This window comes from Desmodus rotundus, chromosome 6 (assembly GCF_022682495.2).
Source record: "Desmodus rotundus isolate HL8 chromosome 6, HLdesRot8A.1, whole genome shotgun sequence".
In the NCBI taxonomy this organism is placed as follows: Eukaryota; Metazoa; Chordata; class Mammalia; order Chiroptera; family Phyllostomidae; genus Desmodus; species Desmodus rotundus.
Genome location: NC_071392.1, coordinates 101,346,044 through 101,369,928, shown reverse-complemented (window position 1 = coordinate 101,369,928; position 23,885 = coordinate 101,346,044). Strand labels below are relative to the sequence as shown.

At 53.1% G+C, this 23,885-nt stretch overlaps 1 protein-coding gene across 1 annotated transcript in view; it reads left to right on the top strand.

Annotated features, from left to right (window-relative positions):
• Positions 1–431: 431 nt before the first annotated feature.
• Positions 432–23,885, top strand: part of BCAS4 (breast carcinoma amplified sequence 4) — a 47,730-nt gene continuing 24,276 nt past the window's right edge. Inside the window, exons 1-3 of the mRNA XM_045195014.2 lie at positions 432–710; positions 13,589–13,660; positions 22,964–23,065. Coding sequence (XP_045050949.2) covers positions 531–710; positions 13,589–13,660; positions 22,964–23,065 — 354 coding nt within the window. The 5' untranslated portion in view covers positions 432–530. The remainder of the gene's footprint in view (positions 711–13,588; positions 13,661–22,963; positions 23,066–23,885) is intronic.

The window sequence follows — 23,885 nt, the reverse complement described above, 5'->3', positions numbered from 1 at the left end:
TCGCGCGGCTGGATTCCGATAAAAAGGGGCTGTTTACACCCATCAAATTCAGATGTACAGGGTCTGGCAGAAGTAAGGCCTGCTTGAGTGCGGTTGGTAGGGTAGTAATATGGGTGTAATAACTTACAGTTTTAATTTGAACATTTCGCCTAAAATGTCATCGGGTGTGCTTGAGTGTGATGTTACGTTACAGATTGCATGCTTATGATTTTGTAATAAAAAAGAGGCGTTATTTGTGCCAGACCCTGTGTGTTGAAATCACCTGGCGAACTTCAAAAATACCTACGCCCAGGTTTCCACCCGAGACTGTGTGTGCCCGGAAGTTTTGGAAGTTTTTGTAAGAGCCTCAGGAGGTTGCAATCTGCGGACGAGTTTGAGGATCTCTTGTTTACCAGGTGGTGCGAGGGCCAGGCGCAGTGAGCAACGCACGCCACTGGGTGGCGCTGCCCACTCGGCCGGCGCTCCGGGAGGCGTGGGCCGCAACCTCCGCAGGCGCACCTGACCTGCCTCCGCCAGGCGGGCCGCGGGGCATGCAGTCGGCCGGGGGCGGGGCTCCGAGGCCTGGGCACGCTGACAGGCTCCCCGACAGCCTCCGCCAGCTGGACCCCGCCGCGCTCCTGATGCTGCTCTTGGACCGCGACCGGCCGGAGCCCGTGCGCAGCGGGGCGCACGAGCTCGCGCTCTTCCTGACCCCCGAGCCTGGGGCCGAGGTAGAGGACGGGGGCGTGGAAGGGCCGGAGGCGTGTGTCGGGGTTGAGGGGTTCCGGGCCCGCGCGTCCTGGGGGAGAAGTGGACGGGTGCGGGCCCTCAGAGGGCTGGTACCCCGACCCGAACCCTCAGCTTCCCAGTAGCATCCTCTCGCACCCCGCCGGAAGGGCTCCCGGCCGGGAGTAGGGGCGCGAGGGTCCCCTTTTTCGCAGAGCGGTGACTCCTTGGAGCTACCCAAATGTGTGCGTCAGGTCGCGCCGGCTTCCCCTTGCAGCCGACACTGCCCCCGGGGACACAGACTGGGCTCCCATCCCTACCCAAGGCCCGCCAGCTTCGGCTGGGAGCTGCTGCCGTTTGCCCGACTGGGCCCTGGGGGGGGGGGGGAGGAGTCCGACCCCCTGCTTGGGGACCCTCAGCTGCCCTGCTCGGAGCTGTTTGTCAGGCGTGGGCGAGGAGGCGGATGGGCTGCGTCTGTGCGGGGACCCACCCGGCCTCGGTCCCGTCTGTTGCTAGGAGGGAAAATACCTCGTCTCTGCCTGTACTTACTATTTTAAACGCGCAGAATGAAAAGTAGATCTAAAACTAGACCCTTCTTCCAGCGGAAGCCAGTCTCTTGACAGCGCCGTGAAAAAGTTACCCAAGTCCCCAAGGAGTTATTTAGGTAGGACTAGAAATTCATCTCATTCTCTTTTTAAATCTCAAAAGCAGTGCAGAAGTATATAAAATAAAGGATGAGTGCCCACTCCCTTTTGACTCCCACCCAGACCCTAGTTCCCTGAGATAACCATCAGTAAGAGTTTGCAAACACTTTTTAAAAATGCATTTACACACATGGGCATGCATATTAATAATAGTAAATCATTTTTATTAAACCCCACTTGATACTGTAATACCGCTCTACAACTTGCTTTTCTTTACTCAAACCAGCATGGACAAATGGGGGGCGACCGCTAATGATAAGGTTTGCAGAGCTTTACAGGCTGATGAAAATATCCCTGGAGTTAGCGGTGATGGTTACACAAACTTTGCGAATGTACCGAAAACCACTGAATTGCACATTCTTAAAAGGGTGAATTTTATGGTATGTGAATGATATCTCAATTTTTAGAATAGCATGTCCAGTGGAGATCTAATCTGAGCCACAAATGTGAACCATCCACGTCATTTTTAATGTCCTAAGAGCCACCTGAGAAAGGAAAAAGAAACAGGTGCAATTACTTTTAATCATGTAAAATAACAGTGCATCCATTATATCATTTCAACATGTCATTGATGTAAAAAAACATTCAATGAGATTGTTACATTCTTTTCATTGTACGAAGTTTTTGAAGTCAGGTTTTTAATATTGAACCTACAACACATCTCATTTGGGACTGGCCACGTTGTAAGTGGTTCATAGTCTTCTACGGCTGATGGCTTCCCCAGGAGCATGTGGGTCTGCATCTTTCCTTGGCTTCCTAGTATCCCGTGATTAAATAACAGTTACTCCTGTGTCGTGGGCACACACTGTGTGCAGCGGCGTGCTGAACTCTGTTTGTGGACCATGGCACACTGCATGCTGGCAGGGACCCGGTGGCTAGGATGTGGTTATGTTGATCATGGAACAAGGGACGTCCTATGGGTGTACTGTGACTGATGACCCATGCCCCTAGAGAGGGGCATTTAGGTTGTCTACAGATTTTTACTGGTTTAAGTAACCAGAGTGTCTTTTCTGTCCCTTTCCTCCCTTGCTCTCAGCAGCAAGAGGTCGCTGTGCCCAGTGGCTAAACCCGAGCTCCATTTAGTTTCTATCAGGGGCAGCCTTCCAGAGCAACTGTGTGTATTAACTTCATTTTCTCACGCGGGGCTCTCTTTAATGCCAATGAGGGCTGGCTCACGCTCATTTGTAAGGGCCGTAATGAAGAGCTCAGCTCCCTGTAGCTCCGTGCGGCAATAAACCCACTTTGAGCGCCTGCTGAAGTTTATTTACCCAAAGCAGCAGAAACTATCAGAGGCATCATCTGCAGCCTCTACTTAAAGCTGAATTCATTGGCAGGGCGCTGAGCTGAGGCTGTTTGCAGATGGGCAAATGAGTGGGGTGGGGGAGGTCCAGTTTGGGACCAGGCCTGGGCAGCAGGTCCTCCCTGCCACCTCCCCACTGGCCCTTCTAAGACTGCTCTCGGCTTTTACATGGAGCTGCAGGAGTCTCTCGGACCAGCCCGCTCCAGGCCTCGGGGTGTCCTGCGGTTCCTGGCGAAGTGGACCCACTTCAGTGAACGTCTTGAGCCCCTCCTATGTGGCAGGCGCTGGGGATAGCACAGTGGTGAAACACACAAGGGCCCTGCTCTCGTGGGACAGTAGAAACCTCTACATGTGATGGATGCCGTGGAGAACGTGACATGGTTGATGCGGTAGTGGCTATCTGTGTTTCTGGGAGACAAGGGGCGGGATGGCCTCTCTGAGAAAGCCAGGACCTAGTGCTGACTGTCCAGGAAGGTGAAGGGAAGAGGAAGAACAGAGATCTAGAACCCAGGAGGGTGAGTAGTAGTGGGGTCCCCGACCCTGTCTGGGTGAGGTCAGGGAGGGCTTCCCTGAGGAAGCATCATTTTAGGCTGAGCCCTGAAGCATGAATAGGAGTTGGCTGTGTGGGAGAAGCAAAATATTCCAGGCGGAGGGACTAGAATTTGCAGAGGCTCTGGGTGGAACGAAGCAGGTATGCTTTGGGACAGAAGGACAGCAGGTAGAAGGGAGCAGAGGGAGGGGGGTGTGGCTACTGAGGAGGGCAGAAGCCAGGCCCGGGATGTAGGAGCTTAGGAGGGGCAGTGGGTTGGGACTGGCTGGTAGGGGAGCATTTTACTATTTCTGGTGCCCTGGGGGTTTTATGTCCAACAAGCTTTTTTGTGTTTTACTTTCTCTTTTTCTGGTTTGAACTTCCTCTTTCAGGGGAATTTTGGGGGGTGGGGTCTCCAGAAAGCTGCTTCATGGTGGCTGGAAGAGATGTTCACCTCTTGGATGCTCTCTGACTTACAATAGAGGGGGAGCTCAGGCCCCCCTCCGCAAATGGCTGAGCACGGATGCCCCCCCCCCCCACGGGTGAATTTCTGAGCAGGCTCTTTCAGAATTCTGTTTGGTCCTCTGCTGGGACCCAGGACAGGCTTGGCCCCCAGATGGGGCAAACGGCCTAGATGGAAGGCGGTGGAGGAAGCCAGCACTGTCTCACCCACGGGGGCTTTACTTGGGTGAACAGAGGATGATGGCAGAGAGCGCACTGGGACCTTGAACCACTTGTGGATTAGATCAGGGACTGCAAACTGGTGGCCCAGAGGCTGACTCCGGCATTTGCGTATGATTGGTTCAATCCAGAGAGGGTTTTTTCAATGGGGAATTGTCATTAAAACTCCAAAAATCTGAGTTTCTGGTTAATTTAACATAATAAACAGTCTGGTAATCCTAGGTCCATGTGTCCTAGTTTCAGCCCTCTGTGTATTTGCCACAGTCCCCACTCTTCCCTCTTGTATCCCCCATACTAAAGCTGGTATCAGTCACCATTTGTCCTTATGCTTGAACTTTTGATTTCTTGTAGTCATAAGAGGAAAGGGAACTATTTCACCAAACCATGTGTCTGGACTAAAGTAGGAAGACACAAATTAACCAAAGATGCCCTTGAGTTTTAAGAAAAGTGTAGAAGAGGCTGTTTCTTTGTGGAAGCAAAGAATATTCCATTGAGTCTGACCTGCAAACACCTGTGGGAACCCCGTCTCCCCACATGTGTCCTGTCCTTGTGATTTGCTGGTCCTCTCTGGGCATTCACGCCTTAGATGTCCAGATGAGAAGCCTGTGGGTAGAGCCAAGCATAGTCAACTCTGTCTCAAGCTGTGGTTCTGTATTTATTTGTCCCTTGGATCTTTATGGCAGAGCTGCTGTGTTCTGGGCACTGCTCTGGGCACCGGGGAGAGGCCGGTGAGACAGGTGCAGCACCTGCTCTCTCGTGCAGACTCATCATGGTCAGAGTAACTAAATGGTGACAAATGCCATGAAGGAGACAGCTGAGGGCTGGGATGGAGACGCAGGGAGGACCGGAAGGAACTACTGGGCAAAGGTCTGGTAGCAGCATGTGCATGGCCCGCAGGGGGGAGAAATGAGGAGGTGCCAACTGGGGGGACCTCCGTGATCCCGGGGAAGAGGGGACGGGGCCGAGCCAGGGTCCGTGGGCGTGGAGACTGGATCAGATTCTGGGGTCAAGGGGAGAGGCCCTGGCCAGGTGGGGCTCAGCGGTGGGAGGACGGGAGCTCTACAGCCGCACGGCCCGGGTGCAGATCTGGGCTCTGCACTCAGTGCGTCCCGGGGCCTTGCCCCGTCTCTGGCGGTGGTGGTAGGGCTGGATGAGATGATGCCCGGGAAACGCTTGGCACGCGATCTGGCCCTCAGTAAGCAGTCTGGGAACACGGGCTGTGATTGTTCATGCGTCTATCCTATAGATGTGTGTTGAGCAGGTGCAGACACGGTGCCAGGCATGTGAGGGGCACTGTCATCCTTAGGGGTCTCAGCTGGAGCAGGTGGGAAGGTGCAGGTGACTGACGAGCGCTAGCAGTTCTGTGCAGTGTTTAGCAGCGGGGCCATGTTAGCCCTTCCCCTGTGCTCAGTGTCACACATTTTCACTCACCAGCACGCCCCCTGCAGGCCTGGACGTCCAGCGTTAAGTTTTTGACCCGCACATCCGGGGCCAACCATGGATTCCAGTGTTTGTTCCCAGCTGCCAGACACACGGTCCGCACTGAGCCACTGGCTGTCTTCAGCTGCCTCGGGATCTGCAAGCGTGGCAGAACTTTGGCCTGAGGGTTTCTAAACAAGTAAACGGGAGTTGTTTTGCTTTTGAAATAAGTTTTGTTTTACAAATTAAAAAATGTATGCAGATGCTACAAAATCCCCAGGCCCCAGCAGCCCGACGGTGATGCGTGAGCCCCCCCAGCTGGGTCCACAGCCCCCTGCTGCTCTCTGCAGAGCCACGCCGTTTGGGTCCAGGGTCCCACTACAGGTTCTTTCCCTCCCATCTTCCCCGCCCGCTGCATCGTGCTTTCTCACTCCATGTGTCATGGAGATCTTCCCAGAGGAGCACACAAAGAGCAGCCGACCGTTTCGGCTGCTACACAGGATGTTGTGGCCTGTCCAAATTATGACTTCGGTGACCGTTCCTCTGTTGACAGGCATTTAGGGGTCGTGGAGTCTTTTGCTGTCATGAAGTCTGTCACAGTGAGTATCTCTCCACACACATCATCTGGCATTTCTGCAAGTAAGTCTGTAGGTAGGACGGATACGGAGTAGGGGAGTGACTGGGTCCCAGGATACGTGCATTTTAAATTTTGGCCACTGTTGCCAAAGTAACCTTCTTAAGAAGTCAGGGTCAGGGCAAGTGTCTATTAGAGTAGTCAGCCCCATCTGGACTCTCAACCCTCAAGGTCAAGGGCCCTTCTGGGGTCAGGGTGGGAACTCTTGGCTGCCCTGCTTAGGGGGCCAGGGAGGAGGGAGTTCCATGTCCCCAGGTTCTAACCCAGGGCCCTGTGGAGCATCCCTTCATCCTACTTCACTCCAGCCCCTGGGATCTTTCTGCCGCCCTTTCAGTCCTTCCATCCCGTGCACAGAGATGAGGCTGCTTTTCCTGCTGCCCATCAGGCCAGCACAAGGTGGACACTGACATCTGAAACACCTTTACTTTTGCCATCATCGAAAGGGACCACCATGCATGCGTTCGGGGAAGCGGGGGTGACACTCCTAATTACGTGTCCTGGGTGTGGGCAGGTGCCTCGGCCCCTGGGTGTGGTTCGTTTTCACCCCCATCATGAGCTCCTGGCCCGGCCTGGCTGGAGGAAGCCCGGGTGGCCACAGAGCTTGGTGCTGAGCAGAAGCTGAAACCTACCTGGAATTCCACAAGGCTGCAGATGGGAGCCCTTTGGGGCAGGCACAGTGATGTGATTTTAAAAATTCTAAATACATGCCAATTTCCAAAAAGTGGGAGTTTCACATAAAAATCAAAGTGTCTGGCGTCTCCAAAACTGTTGCAGTAAAAGGTGCGGGACTCCAGCTGAGTGGCCTTGTTCCCGGCCGGGGCTGAATGGACCCTGTAGTTTCTAGGAGGAGCCTCCTGTGTGTGTGTGTGTGTGTGTGTGTATGTGTGTAAGTGAGAGTGTGTGAGTGTTTACAGCATTACTGTCATATAATTCACATACCATATAGTCCACCTGCTTGAAGTGTACAATTCAGTGGCTTTGTGTGTATTCACAGAGTCACACAACCATCAACCACAATCGATTTTAGAACATTTTCATTACCCCCCAAAGAACCCTCTTTCCCCTTAGCTCTCATTCTCCCAGCCCCCAGCCCCCAGTAATCCGCTTTCTGTCTCTACAGATGCATCTTTTCTGGACATTCCATACATGTTTGTGTTTTAAAGACACCGGTAGACCAGAGGTTTGAAGGCCCCATTTAGCCTGTAGACAGGTTGGTGTGGCCGTCAGTGTTTTCAAATGTTTGGGTTGGTTTTGAACATTTTTGAGTTGGGAGAGTTTGCATGAATGTCTGGACCTCCGTTTGTCTTGAACAAAGCAGGTTTGGCCCCTTCCCACCTGGAGCAGTCCGCTGGAGCCAAGCAGCAGCCACCCCCTTTGGATGGGGCAACGAGTCTCCGTTTACCTCCGTCCCTACCGCCCCCAGTGTCTCCCTGCCCAGAGTGTCACCTGTCACTTATCCCGCTTGTGTTGTGGTGTTTCTTAGAGAAAAGTAAAAGGTCCCCGTCAAAAGCAGGAAATGGAGATCAAGCAGTGTGCTGAAAACGATTCTTGAGCACGGCCCGCTTCCCTTGCATTCGTGTCCTGCCTGGTTTCTGGGGCCCTCTGAGTTGGGGCACCCTCGTCAGGTCCAAGTGACAGTCATCTCTTCTATAGGAAGAGCATCATGCTGAGAGTAACCCAGAAAAAGTACTTTTTTGACCCTCTTCAGCTTCCATGTCGAGATGAGAGTCTGAGGGTTGTTTCCTGCTGTTTCCAAATGGGGAAACTGAGGCACAGAGACGGTCAGAGATGTTAAGACCAGACAGCAGTCTAGGCTGCTGTCCACAGGAGGGGCCCCCACCAGCAGAGTGCACTTCTCCCTCCCCCCTCCCCTTGCTCATTTTTCCTTCCTCCTCCTGTCTCCCTTGCTTATAATGCCTGTTCATGGAGCCCTGCACAGGTGACTAAGTGTCAGGTACTGAGCTACCTGAAACCTTAGTGGCTGAAAGCAACTACCATGTTATGGCACAAGATTTCACAGGCTGGCAGGGCCCACCTGAACGGTTCTTCTGCTCCCATGGTGCTGGCTGAGCCTGCTCACGGGGCCGAATCCAGCTGGCGGCTTGGCCACACACCGGAAGGGCCAGCAGGGCCTCAGTTACGTGTTGGGCACAGGCGGTGTCAGCTGGGACATCCCAGTTCCCAACCCCCCACGTGGCCTCCCCAGCGGAGTGCCTGGGCTTCCTTACATGGCCATTGTCTTCCAAGAGGGTGACTCAGATGCTGCAAAGTCCCTTGAGGCCTAGACCCAGAAGTCACAGAGCATCACTTCTACCACATTCCACCAGTCAAAGCCAGCCACAGGCCAGGCCAGCTTCAGGGGTGGGCAGGAGTGGATGCCACCTCTTCATGGGCAAAGCCGTACTGCACAAGGGTGCATAGGGTGGGGGTAGATGGAGGGCCAGCTTTAGAAACACAAGCCCCTACTGTGTGCCAGGCATTGATCTAAGCTCTGGGAATACAAAGGGGAATAAAAGAGACCAATACCCCAGCCCACCAGGAGCTTTTACTCCAGGGAGGGGTAATGACAAGAAACATGTAAAATACACAGCACGGTGGTAAAACTAATGAGAAGTCAGTCGGGGCAGGACGGAGTGGTGGGGGAGTGGCAAGGTCCCCAGAAGCCTCACCGAGGGGAGACGTGAGCAAAGGAAGCACAGGGTGAGCTTTGCCAGTAAGGGGAACAGCAGGTGCAAAGGCCCTGGGGTGAGGACATGGCTGATGTGGTGGGTGGGGAGTGAGAAGTAGTGGGGGGGTGTTGCAGAGGGTGCAGATGGTATGGGTGTGGTGGGAGGCTGTATTTGGCATGACTGAGTGAGGTGGAGAACAGGAAAGAATTTTTAAAAATTAAGATAATTCACATAACATAAAATTGACCATTTTAAAGTATACAATTCAGTGTCTTTTAGTATATTCCCTATGTTGTACAAACACCGCTGTGACCTAATTCCAGAACATTTCCATCACCCCCCCAAAAAGAAACCCCAGAACCACTAGCAGTCCTTCCCTGTACCCCTGTCCTCTCGTTTCCCAGGGGGACACAACCACTGTAGTCCTGACTGTCTCTGTGGGTCTGCCTCGTGCAGACACATCGAAGGGGTCATGTAACACATGACTTCTGTGTCTGGCGTCTTCCACTCAGCGTGTCTTCAAGGTTCACCCACGGTGTGGCATGTACAGGAACATCACTCCTCTCTCTGGCTGAGTAGTGTTCCACTGTGCAGCTGGACCACATTTTGCCTGTCCATTCCCACATGGACAGGAGTTACTTCTATTTCTTCGCCATGGTGAACTGTGTACAAGTTTTTGTAACAATGTATGTTTTGGGTGTGTTTGGATATCCTTCTGCACGTATTGCTGGGTTCCAGGGTAACTGTGTTTAGCCGTTGGAAGAGCTGTCGGACGAGTTTCCAAAGCCACTGCAGTTTCAGTCCCCACCGGCCGTGGATGACAGTGTCAGTTGCCCGACATCCTCACCAGCACTTGTCATTTTCCATTTTTGTCAGTGCGGCCATGCTGGTGGCTGGGAAGCACTATAGTGGAACATTTGGAGCTGTGGAGGGTGTCGGTTTAACAGAACCTTGCGGGGGAGTGGATTGAAAGGGAGCAAAAGAGGAAGCAGGGGACCAGTGAGCAGGCTACTGCACTCATCCCAGCATCCCAGCATCCCAGCGAGAGAGGACGGTACCAGGTGCCCGGGTGGTGGTGAGGGGGCTGGGAGAAGTGGATGGATTTGGGGTGCATTTTTAAGGCAGAACTGAGAGGATTTATGTGCAGATTGCATGGGATGAGGGGTGAGAAGGAGGGGTGAGAAGGAAGGATGAGTCAAAGATGCCTCCAGGTGTCTGGCTGGAGCGACTGGACAACGGTGTGGCCATTTGTTGAGTTGGAGAAGGCCGCACGTGGAGGGTGTGTCCATGTTTTCTTGTGCCAGTCACTTTTCTTTTCCTTTTTTTTCCTTTTTTTCTTTTCACCAGCTGGGAAGTTTTGATTGGCACTTTGGTAGAGGGGAGGGATGTGGAAGAAGAAAGCAAACGCCATGATTCACATGTGTTAAAAAAATGTCCCTGGCCGTTACTTAAAGCGAGCCGTTTGCGTCCTTCCCTCGGAACTGGACAGTTTGTGCCCGGGGAGTTGCAAAGGACGGCGGGGGCATTCATTCCGACTAGGGGCTGGTTACAAGGGCGTGTGGGCTGCAGCTGCAGGACTCTGGTGTCTGAGGCGCCTGAGGGGATGGTCTGGAGAGAAAATTGTCCCGTGAATGATGTGTGGGCGTGGCGGGGTGGCCAATCCTGAGCTCCTTTGTGCGGGCTGGGAATGTCTTGGGGCTCGTTCCTCCCTTGGAGCCCACCAGACGGCGAGCAGGGGCCTCAGGGCTCCCTCCTGCCGCAGGCACGGCCCTGAGACTATAGCTGACAGGTAGCAGTCCAGGGGGCACGCTTCCCCCTTCCCCGAGAGCGCCGTGGTGGTTACAGACTTCAGCTCCGCAGTCAGAGTGCTCAGGGTCCAATCTGGCTTCCATATTTACTACGAGCTGTGTGACCTTGAGCTTTCTGGCCCTTCGTTTCTCAGTCCATAAAAGGGGGAGATTCCCGCACCTGCTGTATGGAGCTCTGAGGCTCAAAGGAGGCGATCCATCTGGCGACTGGCCCTTGTCTTTCTGAGAGAGCCACAGAAAGCACCCGCTGGCGGCAGCCCTCCCGTTAAAGGATTCAGCCACACTTATTCTTTCAGGTTTACCTCCTAACAGCCTTGCCTGGTGGCAGTTCCTGTCACCGGGGTATCACCAATATGCAGATGTTACGCCCTTGGGGTAGGGTCACATGTCTGGCAAGAGAGAAAAGATGGGATTTGAACCCAGGACCTACTAACTTCCTTTCTGCACATGCCAGGGTAGGTTGCAATGTGTTTCCTGTGAGCAAAGAGCTTTAGGCTGCTGGTGCAGCTGGGGCAGGTCTACACCCATGCTCCGCAGGGGGTCTTCCACCACCCCCCTCCATCTATCTTGTTTCCCTGTCCATCAGAAGGAACAACCAAACCCTCTCCCATCTGCTTTCTTCCTCAGCTAAAGCTTTATTTTTTAACCACGATTTTGAGGGAGAACTTCCTGTGTGTCTCCTCCCTCCACTGAGGTCACCTCCCCCTGTGAAGCCTCCCCCGTTCAGGCACAGAAATAGTCCCAGCTGTGAGATGAAGGTTCCAGAGCTTAAAATTGCAACTAGGGGCTATTTATACTGCAGCCGGAAAGATGCCTCTTTGCACAGCCGTTTTACTTTGTTGTGGTGGCGACAGCTCGCACTGCAAGCCGCCGGCTCTGGCACTGTATAAACATTTCTCGGGGACAAGTGGGTGGTGAGGGAGCCTTCAGGTGTGGGGGGGCGGTACCAGGCCTGCCCAGAAAGGTCTGGTGTCGCCGCCCTGGGACAGAATGATGGGACCTGGGAAGCCAGAGAAAGAGGTTCATGGTCTAGGTGAAGGTTCTTCCTAGATGCCTGGTAATTAAAAAAGAAAGAAAGAAAGAAAAAAATACCAGGTATTTTACAAGCCATGAAAGTTGTACATTTACCGGGGGGAAAGCATTCAAACCGATTTTTACCCAGGTGAAGAAAGCAGGGGTTGTGAACAAGCAAACCCTTTCTCCCTCGTGCTGAGGTTGGCCCATGGAGTGTTGAAAAATTACTTATTTTGAATTTGTGCCACTGTTTAAAAATTGGGACATTTCCCATAAAATGAGAATTTCCGGTCTCTTGGAAAATGGGAGGCTCTGGCACCCCTGGACCTGTTTCCTGATGGCGGCGGGTGGCCGGCCGCTTGGGCACTTTGAAATCGCTGAGTGACCAGCAGCCCGCTCTACACTCTCGCGTCCTGATGGCTTGAGTTTGGGGCCCTTCAAAAAATAAAACCTTCAAGTCTCCCTGGTCAGACCCTCCAGGCCCCACTCTCCAGGGATGAGGAAGCAATATGAATCGGGTTTGCGAAGAAACGACAGGAGTCCCAGTGAAAATCTGATTTTCTGGTAAACAACAAATTTAGTGTAAGTATAGCCCCTAACTATCCACAGGTCGGCACCCACGGCAGGCCTTCGTCTGCTGACCAACGAGTGTCAGGGTGCGCTTGCGGGGTTAGGTTTGCCTCCTGCATCTGCTGCAACTCATGTTTCCTCCCTGGGGTCTTTCTTTCTTTCTTAAACTTTATTTATTTTTAAAGATTTTATTTATTTATTTTAGGGAGTAGAAGGGAGGGAGAAAGAGAGGGAGAGAAACATCAATGTGTGGTTGCTTCTCATGCATCCCCCACCGGGAACCTGGCCTACAACCCAGGCGTGTGCCTGACTGGGGATCAAACCGGCAACCCTTTGGTTCGCAGCCACACTCAATCCACTGAGCCACACCAGCCAGGGCTCAAATTTTACTTACTGATTTGAGAGAGAGAGAGAGAGAGAGAAAGAGAGAGAGAAGGAGAGGGAGGGAGAGGAAGGGAGAGAATGACAGAGAAATATCAATTTGTTGTTCCACTTATTTATGCAGTCATTGGTTGCTTCTTGTATGCGCCCTCACCGAGGATTGAACCCGCAACCTTGGTGAATCAGAATGGTGCTGTAGTCTAAGCAACTGAGCTACCTGGCCAGGGCTCTCCAGGGTGTTTCTCAGAAGGCCTTTCTCGGGGTTTATAAGAGCAGACTTTGAGGCTGTGGACTCAAACCTCCGTGGGAATCCTGGCCCCACCATGGGCTAGCTGGGCAACCTTCAGCAGGCTGCCTCACCTCTCTGAGCCTCAGTTTGCCCATCTGAACAATGGGGATGATAAGAGTAGCATTGTTACTTCCTGTTGGTGTTTATTTTTTCTTTCTTTTTTGCTACTACACCCCATCATTAAAATGTCAATAATGAACAAGATGGAAAATACCAAGTGTTGAAAAGCCTCCTACATTGTTCACAAGAGTCTAAACTGGTACAACCTCTTTGGAAAACTGATTGTACTACTATGACCCAGCAATTCAATCTCCAGGTATATACATCAAACTGTGTGTGTATTTACCAAAAGACATACTTGAGAATATTTATAGTAATACTATTCATACCCCAAAGAGGAACAAACCCAAATGTATCAAAAGTAGAACAGATAAAAACATGTGGGATATTCATGACATGTATGACTGTGTTACGGTGACAATGAATAACAACTACATACAACACTGTGAGTGAATCTCCCAAATAAAATTTCGAGCAGAATACACGAGGTGTAACTGTGCTCTTATATAATAGGAAGTTCAAAAGCAAACAACAGTCACTTATGGCATAGAATGTGTGGTCACCTGTTGGTGTTTCTATCATGTCTTTGGAAAGCCGCATGGAGGGGATGGTCCACGGGCTTTAAGCAGTCCTCAGGTGTCAAGGTCGCTGCCAGCTTATCACTGTTTCAAAGTGAGGCTATGAGAGCCTTTGAAAAGGGAAGGGAGGTCTGGAGGGAACTGGGCAGATATTCTAAGATTTCGTTGCTTTTTTTATTTTTTAATTGAAGGGCGTTTGTCTCCCTGGAAACCACTTGCTAATCTCCAGGATATGGTCTCCTTTCAGGCGAAGGAGGTGGAGGAGACCATCGAGGGGCTGCTCCTGCGGCTGGAGGAGTTCTGCGCTTTGACTGACGTGGTGAGTGTCTGCCTGGAGGTGTGGGTTGAGACCCAGGGCCCGCGCCTGCCCTTCCTGGAGGTTTTCTGGGGAAGTCACTCCGGTGGGGATTTAGTGACCCGAAGGAGAGGGAGGTCAGTGAGTCAGTGAGAGGAAAGCCACTCACACACTGCGTCTCCCACTTTCTCCCACTCCCAACCCCAAGGCGTTCTCAGGCAGCCATCTTGACCACATCCTTCCCCCCAGATGGTTTTTATTCCACGGAGGAGCCAGGCGCGGGCCACCAGGTGGCACTCTCGGACACCGATGCAGGGAGCCATTCAGCGGGGATGCTAAGACTATATTTAACTTTCCTCGGCTCTGCGCAGTCGGCCAGGCAAACATGGAGCCGGCCAGGAAATGGCTTCAGGCCTGTGAGGCCTAGGAGGGGCCAGCTGCCCAGGCCGCGGCCCGTGGCGGGGTGGGCGTCGGGTTTTTCCCTGAATCCTTTTGCTCTCTCCACTTTCGCCTCTTACCCTGTTCTTTTTTCGATTTTTGGTTTTTTGGGTCTTTTTGGATCCAGTCCCCTTGGCTGGGTGGGGCAGAACACGGACGTGGTAACTCGGGCCCAGAAGAGGAGCTCTCCCCTCCACATTTTGTAGAAATCTCCTCTAGATCCTAGTGTCCCCAGGACTGCTGACAGCAGGTGGGAGGCCCTAAGCAGCAATGATAGAATCTTCTGGAAGTTCCCAAGCTTATTAAAGGCAAACCAGCACCCAGAGGTGGAGGCTTCTGCCGGGAAGCCCAAAGGCTGGAGTTCTGTGTTCCCTGCCTGTCTCTGGAGCTGGTGAAGCCCGTCGGGCCCGGCAGGGGGGTGGGGGGGGGTGGCGCAGATCTGCGCCCCCAAGAAGCCAGGTCTGTGGGAGCCCGAGGTAGTGACAGTGACAGCAGCCCCAGACCTTGACTCAGCATCTACTTTGTGCCTGGCACCTGTGTCATCTCATCTCCCCTAGAAACAACCCAGCGTGACGGGCACCATGCTGTCCCCATTTATTCAACAGGCCCACCTGGTGCCAGCCCGGGGCACAGCAGTGGACAGAAGTGTTCCCCTAAGGACCTGTGTGTGTTTCTCTCTTGAGAGCCAATTTCTTAGTTCAGGCAAGGGTTCAGCTGGGGGCTGGGCAACGAGCGGTCTTTGAACGGCCTGGACAGCCCTTTCTTCGTCACCAGGTACCACACAGCTTCTCTGCCTGGGTCCCGCGTGAGTCTGAGGGTGCAAAGAGTCTGATCCGGTCATGTCCCCCGCGAGCCCCCAGTCTGTCGGGGGGACCTGGGTTCTGTCACAGCCACTGCCATCGAGGGCAGAAACACTGTCACAATAGGGTGCTCAGGGGCAGAGGGCGACTGCAGAGGTTTTGGAAAGAAAAAGAGGGTCTAGGAGGAACTGGGCATGGAATCCTAAGACTTAGTTTGCTTTACAAAAATAAAGAGCAGAGGCATGAATTCTGCCTGGGAAATGGGGAAGGCTTCACAGAACAGGCGGTGATTAATTTGGGGGATTGAAGTAGCAACAGAAAGAATGGGCCACTGGGGAGAGTGGGTGTGGGGCAGAAGGACTGGCCTGTGGGTATGGTGTGCGTGGACAGGGAGGGGGTGAATTTGGAAGATGGTGTGGGTGTGGACTGGTGACCCAGAGACATTTTTGTTGACAAGGCCTAGCCCATCCCCCTCCTGTGAAAGGAGGCCCACTGGCCCTTCTGGAGGACATTTGGGGGTGGGACTCAGCTTGGTAGGTGGAGAGGGGCCCAGGCCACACTTGCCTTGAAAACCACCCAGGCTGCTTATGCTGGGAAGTCAGTGTTTGGGTCACCGGGAGGCCCAAGACCACAGGCTACCTGGGGGAGCTCCTCTCCAAACCCAGAGCTTGGAGACGCACTTACGCGGAGATTTCCATATGAGGCCACACACCTGCCTGCAGAGATACGGGATGTTTCTGGGAAGAAAAAAAAGGTGACCCACAGGCCCCACCCTGCCTGCAGAGATATCGGTTGTTCCTAGGGGAAGAAAAAAAAAAAAAAGGAATTCGCTGCTGACGTTTATGGAATGTCATGCAAAAAATCTGGATTTCTGGCTTTTCTTACGAAAACAAAGGTCTGCCTGCCCCTCCTACCTGGCCAGCATCAGCTAGAGCTGCATAGTGGCTGTCCCCTGTGGCAGCTTGCCCCTATCCCCGTTGACCGCCATGGGAGCCTCCCTGACTCCACAGCCCCCTGCTAGGTACGTCCATCATCTGCCGGTGTGTTTTAAGGTCAAGGACGTTTCTCTGCTTGGGCCCTACTGAAAGGGAGCAAATAAAACCTGAGCAAGAGGGCCCCATGTTTCAAGAAATGGAAGAGAGTGAGCTTCCCATGGACGTGAGAATGATTTCAGTGTGTTTATGTGCAAAGGAGCATGTCTGCATTAATAGGATGTACGTAGTGTGCACTTCTGTGGCCCCTGGAAGCGTTTGGAACCTGCACCCCCACATCGATGCTCTGAGCTGATGCAGTTTAGATTAGGGGTTCTCTGGGCCCCAGCAGCTGATGCCTGGGGGTCTGCATCCCGGTGTCGTGGGCTCCGTGGCCCTGGGAGAGGTGTCCAGCTCTCAACCCTGGCTCGGACTCCGTTTCTCTCTTGGTCTAAGCCAGGGGAGAGTGGGGACTTCTGGGGGCAGGTGACGTCACCCTGTGGACCACTGTCTAGATCCCTGCCTTGGCGTTGGAAACTGATCAAGTTAGAGGCCTGAGCGATGCCAGGCTCCCTGGTACCTGGTCCAGAGAGCAGCCACGACATTTTTGATAAAAATCAGGCTGTTCAAAGTGAGAGGCCAGCTTCCTGTCTGGTGCATCGACTCCTTTGCTGGCCTGTCCTCGATCACTCGCTGAGACCGGAATTTGCCATCCTGTGCCTGTGACCTGTTTTGACCTTAGATATAGTGCCAGTTGCTGCCACTTCAAGCTCTGAGTCTTCCCACAGTGGGGCCTGGGACACAGCGCGTCACCTCTCTGTACCTTTATTTCCTCCTCTGTAACATAGAGATAATGGTTCTGACAATCTATTGCTACATTGAGCTACCCCGGAACTTAGTGGTGTGAAGCAGTAACCTGTTTAGGGTGTGGGTCTGAGCCCCATGGCACCTGCTGGACCAGGGGGGCCCAAGATGGCGCCTTCCCTCACTTGTCAGATGTCGGGGCTGGGAGGCTGGCGTAGCTGGGGGCTGGTTGGCCCACCTGTTCTTCGTGCAGCCTCTCCAGGTGGCTGCCTCACAGCATGGCGGCCTGGCCCCCAGAGTGGGCATTCCAACCAACAGGAAGCAGAAATGCCAGTCTCTGGAGGCTTGTGTATGGAAACGAACACAGTGTCACTTCTATTGTTTTTTTGTGTTGTTGTTTTTTTTTCTTTTTTTGGTCAAAGCAGTCACATACCTCACCCCTATCCAAGGGGAGAGGACATAGGCTTGCCCGTCCTGCCCCCTTCCTGGAAGGAATGTCAAGAACTGGCGGTCGTCTTTAACCCTGTACGAGTGGTATCCGTGTCCGAAGAGTTAGTGCGAGGACTACCCGAGGCGGGATGTACGCTTCCCATCCACCAGAGTGGCCAGAGTGAAAAGGACAGGCACTCGCAAGTGTGGACGAGGGTGTGGACTGGCGGGAACTCTCGCTCATTTGCTGGTGGAAATGCAAACAAGCACAGCCCCTTTGGGAAATAGTTCGGGGGGTTCTTATAAAGTCAAACCTACACTTACCCTGTATCCCAGCAGTTCTCATCCTAGATAATCGCCCAAGAGGGACGAAGACGAGTGTCCACAAAGACTTGAACACGAGGGTTCCTAGCGGCTAGGTCCACGGCGCCCTTCACTGGAAACCACCCAAATGCCCCTCGGCAGTAGGAGCGGGAGAATAAATGGCCATTTGTTCACATACCGCCACGGGAAGGAGTGAACTGCGCACAACAGCGTGATGACTCTCAGACGTGATGCTGAGTGAATGAAGCCACACACGAGAGTCCATTCTGTGAGGTTCCTTTAATGTGAAGTTCAAAAACAGGCAAAACTGCCCTGGCCGGGTGGCTCAGTTGGTTGGAGCATCATCCCATACACCAGAAGGTTGCAGGTTCAATCCCCTGCAACAGTCAGGGCACGTAGGAAAGGCAACTGATCGATGTTCCTCTCTCTTCCTTCCTCTCCCTCTAAAATCAATAAACATTTCCTCGGGTGAGGATTTAAAAAATAAAAGGCAAACCTAACTAACGGTGACGGGAGTCAGAGAGTGGTGAGCACTGGGAGGGTGCCGTGCCTGGGGAGTGGCCTGACGGAGCCTTCTGGGGTGACGGCGTGGCGTGTGCGCTGCTGTGGGTGGAGGTCACACACATGCAGATAGATCGAGCTGTCCAATCAGGCCTGGGCACTGTACTGTGGGTCATTTGCACTCAGTTAAAAATAATTGCTTAGCACGCTGCCTGCCATGTACTAAGTGACCCACACACAGCAGCTACCGAGGTTATCGTCACCCCTATCGGAGCCCCAGAGGGCGGTGACACTGCCGAGGTTATATACAGACTGGGGTTTGCACAGTCTTCCGGCTTAGTGCCCTCGGGGGCGTGGGCAGCTCGTCCAGGCCCTCTGAAACCACGGCGGCCTTGGGCCCACCTCCTGGCAGGCGGCAGACTCTTCCTTTGCTCACATAAATGGAGAAAATTTCCTGTTGGCCTCAGCCCAGCAGTTGCATTTGGCGTTGGTGTGTGTTCCTGGGTCAAGTGCATTTGGCTCTCCTTCCTGGGGGCCCTGAATCATCCTGGACAGCCGTCCCTGCTCTGTGATAACCCCACCTCCACTGCCCAGACTTCGGGGCTCGGGGGGCCAGCTATGGGAGAGGGGGAGAACAGGCTGGGGAAGGGAAGGCAAGGGCCTGCCAGGCCCCCAGCCCAATAAACCTGGCTGGGGGGTTTGTCCTGGCAGGGGCTTGAAAAGCTTTGAGTTCTCGCTGACACCGCTTTGCTCTTCTAAGCAACGTGCAAAACATGTAAACTCAGACACCTGTGACGTGAAGATGTGTAGTGGGCTGGGCGTGCAAAAAGAAATGGGTCTCTTTCCTTTGACTCCCCTATAAGAGGAAAAGTGCACGGTGTACCTGTGGACACCATGTTGGGGAGACATTAGGGAATGGTGGGGATTGTGGTTAACCAAAGGGGGCAGCTGTCATCCAGCTCTAGCTGCTTGTTGCCATGTGGAACTTGGCCTCAGTGTGACCCAGTCTTCGGCAGCCAGAAGTCTGGGTTTCTGAGGGAAAAGTCTTAATTTTACATTTTCGCACCTAACTTGGTTGTGCTTTTCTTTTTGTTGTTTGCTTTTTTGAGATATGATGCGGGCTGGCTCTACATGGATACTACACGGGTAGAACATGTTGGTGGATCTCTTGTGTTGGGGTGGCTGCAGACCAACCTGGATTGGAGTCTCCCATTGCCTACTTTGTAGCTTTGTGGCCTTGGGCCGGCTCCTTGAGCTTTCCCGAGTTTTTCTCAGTTTCATCCCCTATAAAATGATGTTGAAGATCAAATAGTTCCTCTTCACAAGGTCTGTTTCTCCAGAAGATTACCCTCTACTTTTCCCCCAAGGGCGCAGCCTGCCCCCCACCCCAGGCAGGTGTGGATAGTCCCCTAACACCTGCAGTTTCTTGGAGAAGTGTCCTCAGGGAGGGGCCTAGGGCCTGGCCGCAGACCTTCTGTTCTCTGGTTCCTTGGCATTCAGAGGAGGCAGCGGGTGCTCCATGATTCTCCGCTCCCCGACGGTCCCCTCTCTCCTGTAGGTTGCCACGACCAATTCCTCCTGATTCTCATATGTGCCCCCAATATGTTCCTTTACAAATTAATGAAAAGAACAGATTGCATTTGATCCACTGCGTTCTGACCTTGCCGTGAGCTATCTGCTCTGGGCTTCTGTCTACAGATTTGGCCTTGGGGAAACTAGGGTGTATCTAGGACTTTCCCCTATCACTGCCTGCACGAGCTGGGCCACCTGTGGACCTGAGCACAGGGGATGAGGCATCGGGGAAGGGTGGTGACTCTGGAAGCCGGAGCTGATGTCCCACCTGGGGAAAGCAGCCTTCCATGCCTAGGGGGACGTAGGCCTTGTGTGGCTAAAGCTGCTGACTCTTAAGAGAGCTTGTTCATCCAAACTTAACCACTTCAATAGTTTTAGGTCATATATATGTGCTTTATTGCGGAATAGTTTTAGATTTACGGAGAAGTTGCAGAGGCAATACGTAGAGTCTCCTCTCTTTGTTAACATCGCACATCACCACGTACCTTTGTTGAAACTAAAAAACCAACACTCGTCCTGCCCTGACCAGTGTGGCTCAGTGGATTGTGCATCGTCCTGCAAAGCGAAAGATTGCTGGTTCGATTCCTGGTGAGGGCACATGCCTGGGTTGCAGGTTCGGTGCCTGGTCAGGGTGTATACAAGAGGCAGCCAGTTGATGTTTCTCTCTCACATCAATGTTTCTCTCCCTCTCTCCCTTCCACTCTATCTAAAAATAAATAAATAAAATCTTTTTTAAAAAGTAAAACCATTTGGTAGTCCGTTGCCACTCACAAAACTCCACACTTGGTTTTGATTTCACCAGTTTCCCCTGATGTCCTGCTCCTGTTCTAGGGCCAACCCCCCACCCCGTCTGAGAGACAGCCTCACCTTCCATTCTCACGTCTCTTTGGTCTCTGGCTGGCCGTCTCTGACGGTGTCGCGCTCTCCCTGCCTCTTGTGGTTTTGGCAGTTTGGAGGAGTACCTGCCCGATATTTTGTAGAAGACCCTCAGGCTGGGTTTGTCTGCTGCTGTTCCTGTGGTCACACGGGGTCGTGCGTTTCTGGAGAGAATGCCGCAGAGGTGGGGTGCCTTCTTGTCACATCATCTCAGGGCAAGTGACCCCCACAGGACATCACTGGGACGTTAGTCTTGGTCCGGTTTCTCCGCAGACACGTTCCCACGCTCCCCACGCATCCTTTGCTCCCGAGACTCGTGCATCTTCGTTTCACACTTCGGGCTCTCGTCTGCTGTTAACATTATTAATTTCGTTGTTCAGACTCTTCCAGCTCCCGCCCCTGGGCTCACTCGCAGCTTGGCTCCTGGGTTCCGTTGGACACACTCCCACCCTTCAATTTTTAAAAACAGTTCCTTACTTTCTCATACTGCAGGATGCTCCAAACTCTTAACTTTTCCCTGCCCCAGCCATAGAAGTGGCCATTTCTGCTAGGAGCCTCATTTGAATTTTTAAGTTGGACATTAAATCGAATTTAAAAACTAAAACACTTTGTGAGCCCAATCAGGTATGTCTGCGGGTCACGTTCAGACACAGAAGATCTTTATTCTCCAAAGCATTCTTTCGAGAGAAGCACCAATGCCATCCCCACTTTACAGATGTGGAAACTGAGGCTTGGGGTCAGGGCAGAGACTGGGACCAGGCAGCCTGAGCCAGGTGCCACCCTCTCAGGACAATCCTCAGCCTTGTGGGGTCAGGACCTGGGGCAGTGGGCTTGGAGCCAGGGGCCCGGGGAGGAGGCCGTGCTGTGAGCAGAGGAGGGGAGCCCTTCTGGACCTGCGGGGCCATGGGCTGGCTTCCAAGAAACCCTGGGCGCGGAGGGAGATGGTGTCCTGACGGTGGTGGGGACAGAATTTCAGGAGAACCCCAGAAGCCTCCCATACTTAGGCAGAAAGAGGAGGAAACACAGGTATGGTTTCTAAAAACATTTTTAAAATTACAATTTTGTCCTGAGTTGTCCCTTCGTGTTACTTACCTGTTGTCACATAACAGATTCTCCCACACTCAGTGACTTCAATGATTCTTTTCGGTTTGACAGCATCCGAGGGTCAGGAGCCTGGGTGCAGCCTCGCTGGGCTCTGTGGCTCAGAGTCCCCGAGGCTGCGGTCAAGGCGTTGGCCAGGGCTGTGGTCTGCTCAGGGCTCCTGTGGGGCAGGACTGCATCCAGGCGAAGTCAGTGGTTCTGGATTCAGTTCCTCCCTGGTGGTTGGCTGGAGCCCCCAGTTGCTAGCCAACGTGGGCCTCTTCACCCAAGCCAGCAACTGAAGGACAAGTGAGAAAGAAGAGGGAGAGAGAGAGATCGTGAACGAACAAGCCAGCAACAGAGAGAGACCGCCAGCAAGGTGGAGTGACGGTCTTCTGTAAACTACTCTCAGGGGAGACATTTCTCATTTTCACCAACTCCTCTTCGTTAGAAGTGAGTCTCTAAGTCCAGCCCACCGACAAGGGGAGGGGATCACACCAGGAGGCGGGGGCCCTTGAGGACCATGTCAGAAGCTGCCAGCACACTCCATGCCAAACACTCTGCTAAACATTCTCACAGCATTCCAAGGAGCAAGGACCATCATCATTGCAGAAAAGCAAAGGAAGGCTCAGAGAGGTGCAGTGACGTCCCCAGGGTCACACAGCTCATGCTGGGTAGAGCTAAATTCAAACTCCAATCTGAGTCCCAAGTCCAGCTCCCAGAGTGCCTGCGGGTATTTCTCCCACTGTCCCCAGACACGCGCGCCAGCATAGCCTTGGAGCCTGGCTGAAAACACAGACAGACCAGACCAGACTCGGAGGGAATCAGCGTTCGACTGGCTTCCCTCCAGGGATTCGGATGTTCTGCAGAACCTGAGAGCCAGGTGCACCCTGCCTGTCTGCGTGCTGAGGACACGGTGATGTGGACGTGGAATTTCTCTTGCACATCCCCCCGAAGGGTTGGGCTTGGTCCTCCCGGCTCTGAAGAAAAATGGAAGCTTAAGTGTCCGATTTCAGTGAGCAAGGGAAGGCGGTGGCTTCGCGAAGTTCACAGTCACGTTTGGGGTCCTTCTAAGTGAAGAAACCGAACATTAAATGAGATGCATGGTACATGGCAACCGCTCAGCACCGTGTCTGCACATACAAGGCACCTGGCCTAAGTTGTGTTTTCCTTTAACATCATTAGTGTTAATGATCAACTCATTAGCATTATTAATTCCAGGGCAGTGAAAACTCAACTCACCTCGACTTCAGTTTAGAGATCTGGTGGGTTAGGAAATGAAGGAATTTTGTTTGGGGCTGGTGGTGGTGGTTGTTTGGTGGCGGAAAACAATTAATCTGTGGTTCCATGAATAATACGTGGCTGGGTCTGGTGGAGGTGGCAGGGTTGGTCCCCACCTGGGACCCTGGGCAGGTGCCACTCAGCGTCTCAGCCATACGCTCGGGCTCTGTGGTCCCCAGCTGATCCCAGAGGCTGGCGGGGGGACGCAATGACAGGGCAGGGGGCCTGAGGAGCTGTTTTGTTCCTTGCAGATCAGGAGCGACACTTCGCAGATCTTGGAGGAAGACATCCCTCTCCTTAAGGCCAAGGTGACGGAAGTTCGTGGCATCTACACCAAAGTGGACCAGCTGGAGGTGTGTCCAGGAAAATGAGCTGCTTGGTGGGATCCGGGGACTTGTTCTGGCTCTTCCGTCCTGTCTTCCAAGATACCGACCTGGCCTTGAGGGCCAGGCATTAGACCCAGTGCAGGGAATGGGGGCCTGCACTCACCTGGCATTTAAAAAACATGACATACGTGAATTTAGAGACAGTATCCTAGTTAAAAAACGTGGGTACTTTATATAAAAATCTGAACGTTAGGTTGTAAGCTCCCACATGATCCAAATTGAGAAATGGGGCATCTCCAGCGCCTGGGCTATCTTGTAGGGCTGGTAGCAGCTGCCCCTCAGATGAGGCATGTGCTCACTAGCTCACCGCAGTCCCCACCGTGCCCTGTTGGCCTCACTGCTGCCTCTCTCCCCGTCTGCTGCTTGTATGGGCTGAGCTGCACAGCATCTCATTTTCCTCTTTGCTGCCCGGGCGAGTCAGTACCCTCCCTGTCCCATCTCCCAGAGGAGGGCAAAAGCTCCGAGAGGTAAGCCACTTACCCCGAGTCACACAGCTAATTCCGTGAAGCTGACGCTCAACTTCTGACCACTGGGGCCTAAGCTCTTCATTGAACTGTGGCCTCAGCTTGGGCTCTTGGCTTCTTGCACAGAGAAGGACCGAGAGGCTGCGAAGGAGCCTGCAGTTGAGTGGTGGTCACCTGGACAGAGGGGACGTGGGCCCCTCTGAGCTGCAGAGGGAGGGAGCATGGCAGTCACCACTGGAGCTAGTGGAGAATTAACATTCTTGTCAGCAGAGAAGGCAGGAATATAATTAAAACTTTGCCCTTGGAATAGCTGATTCATTTGA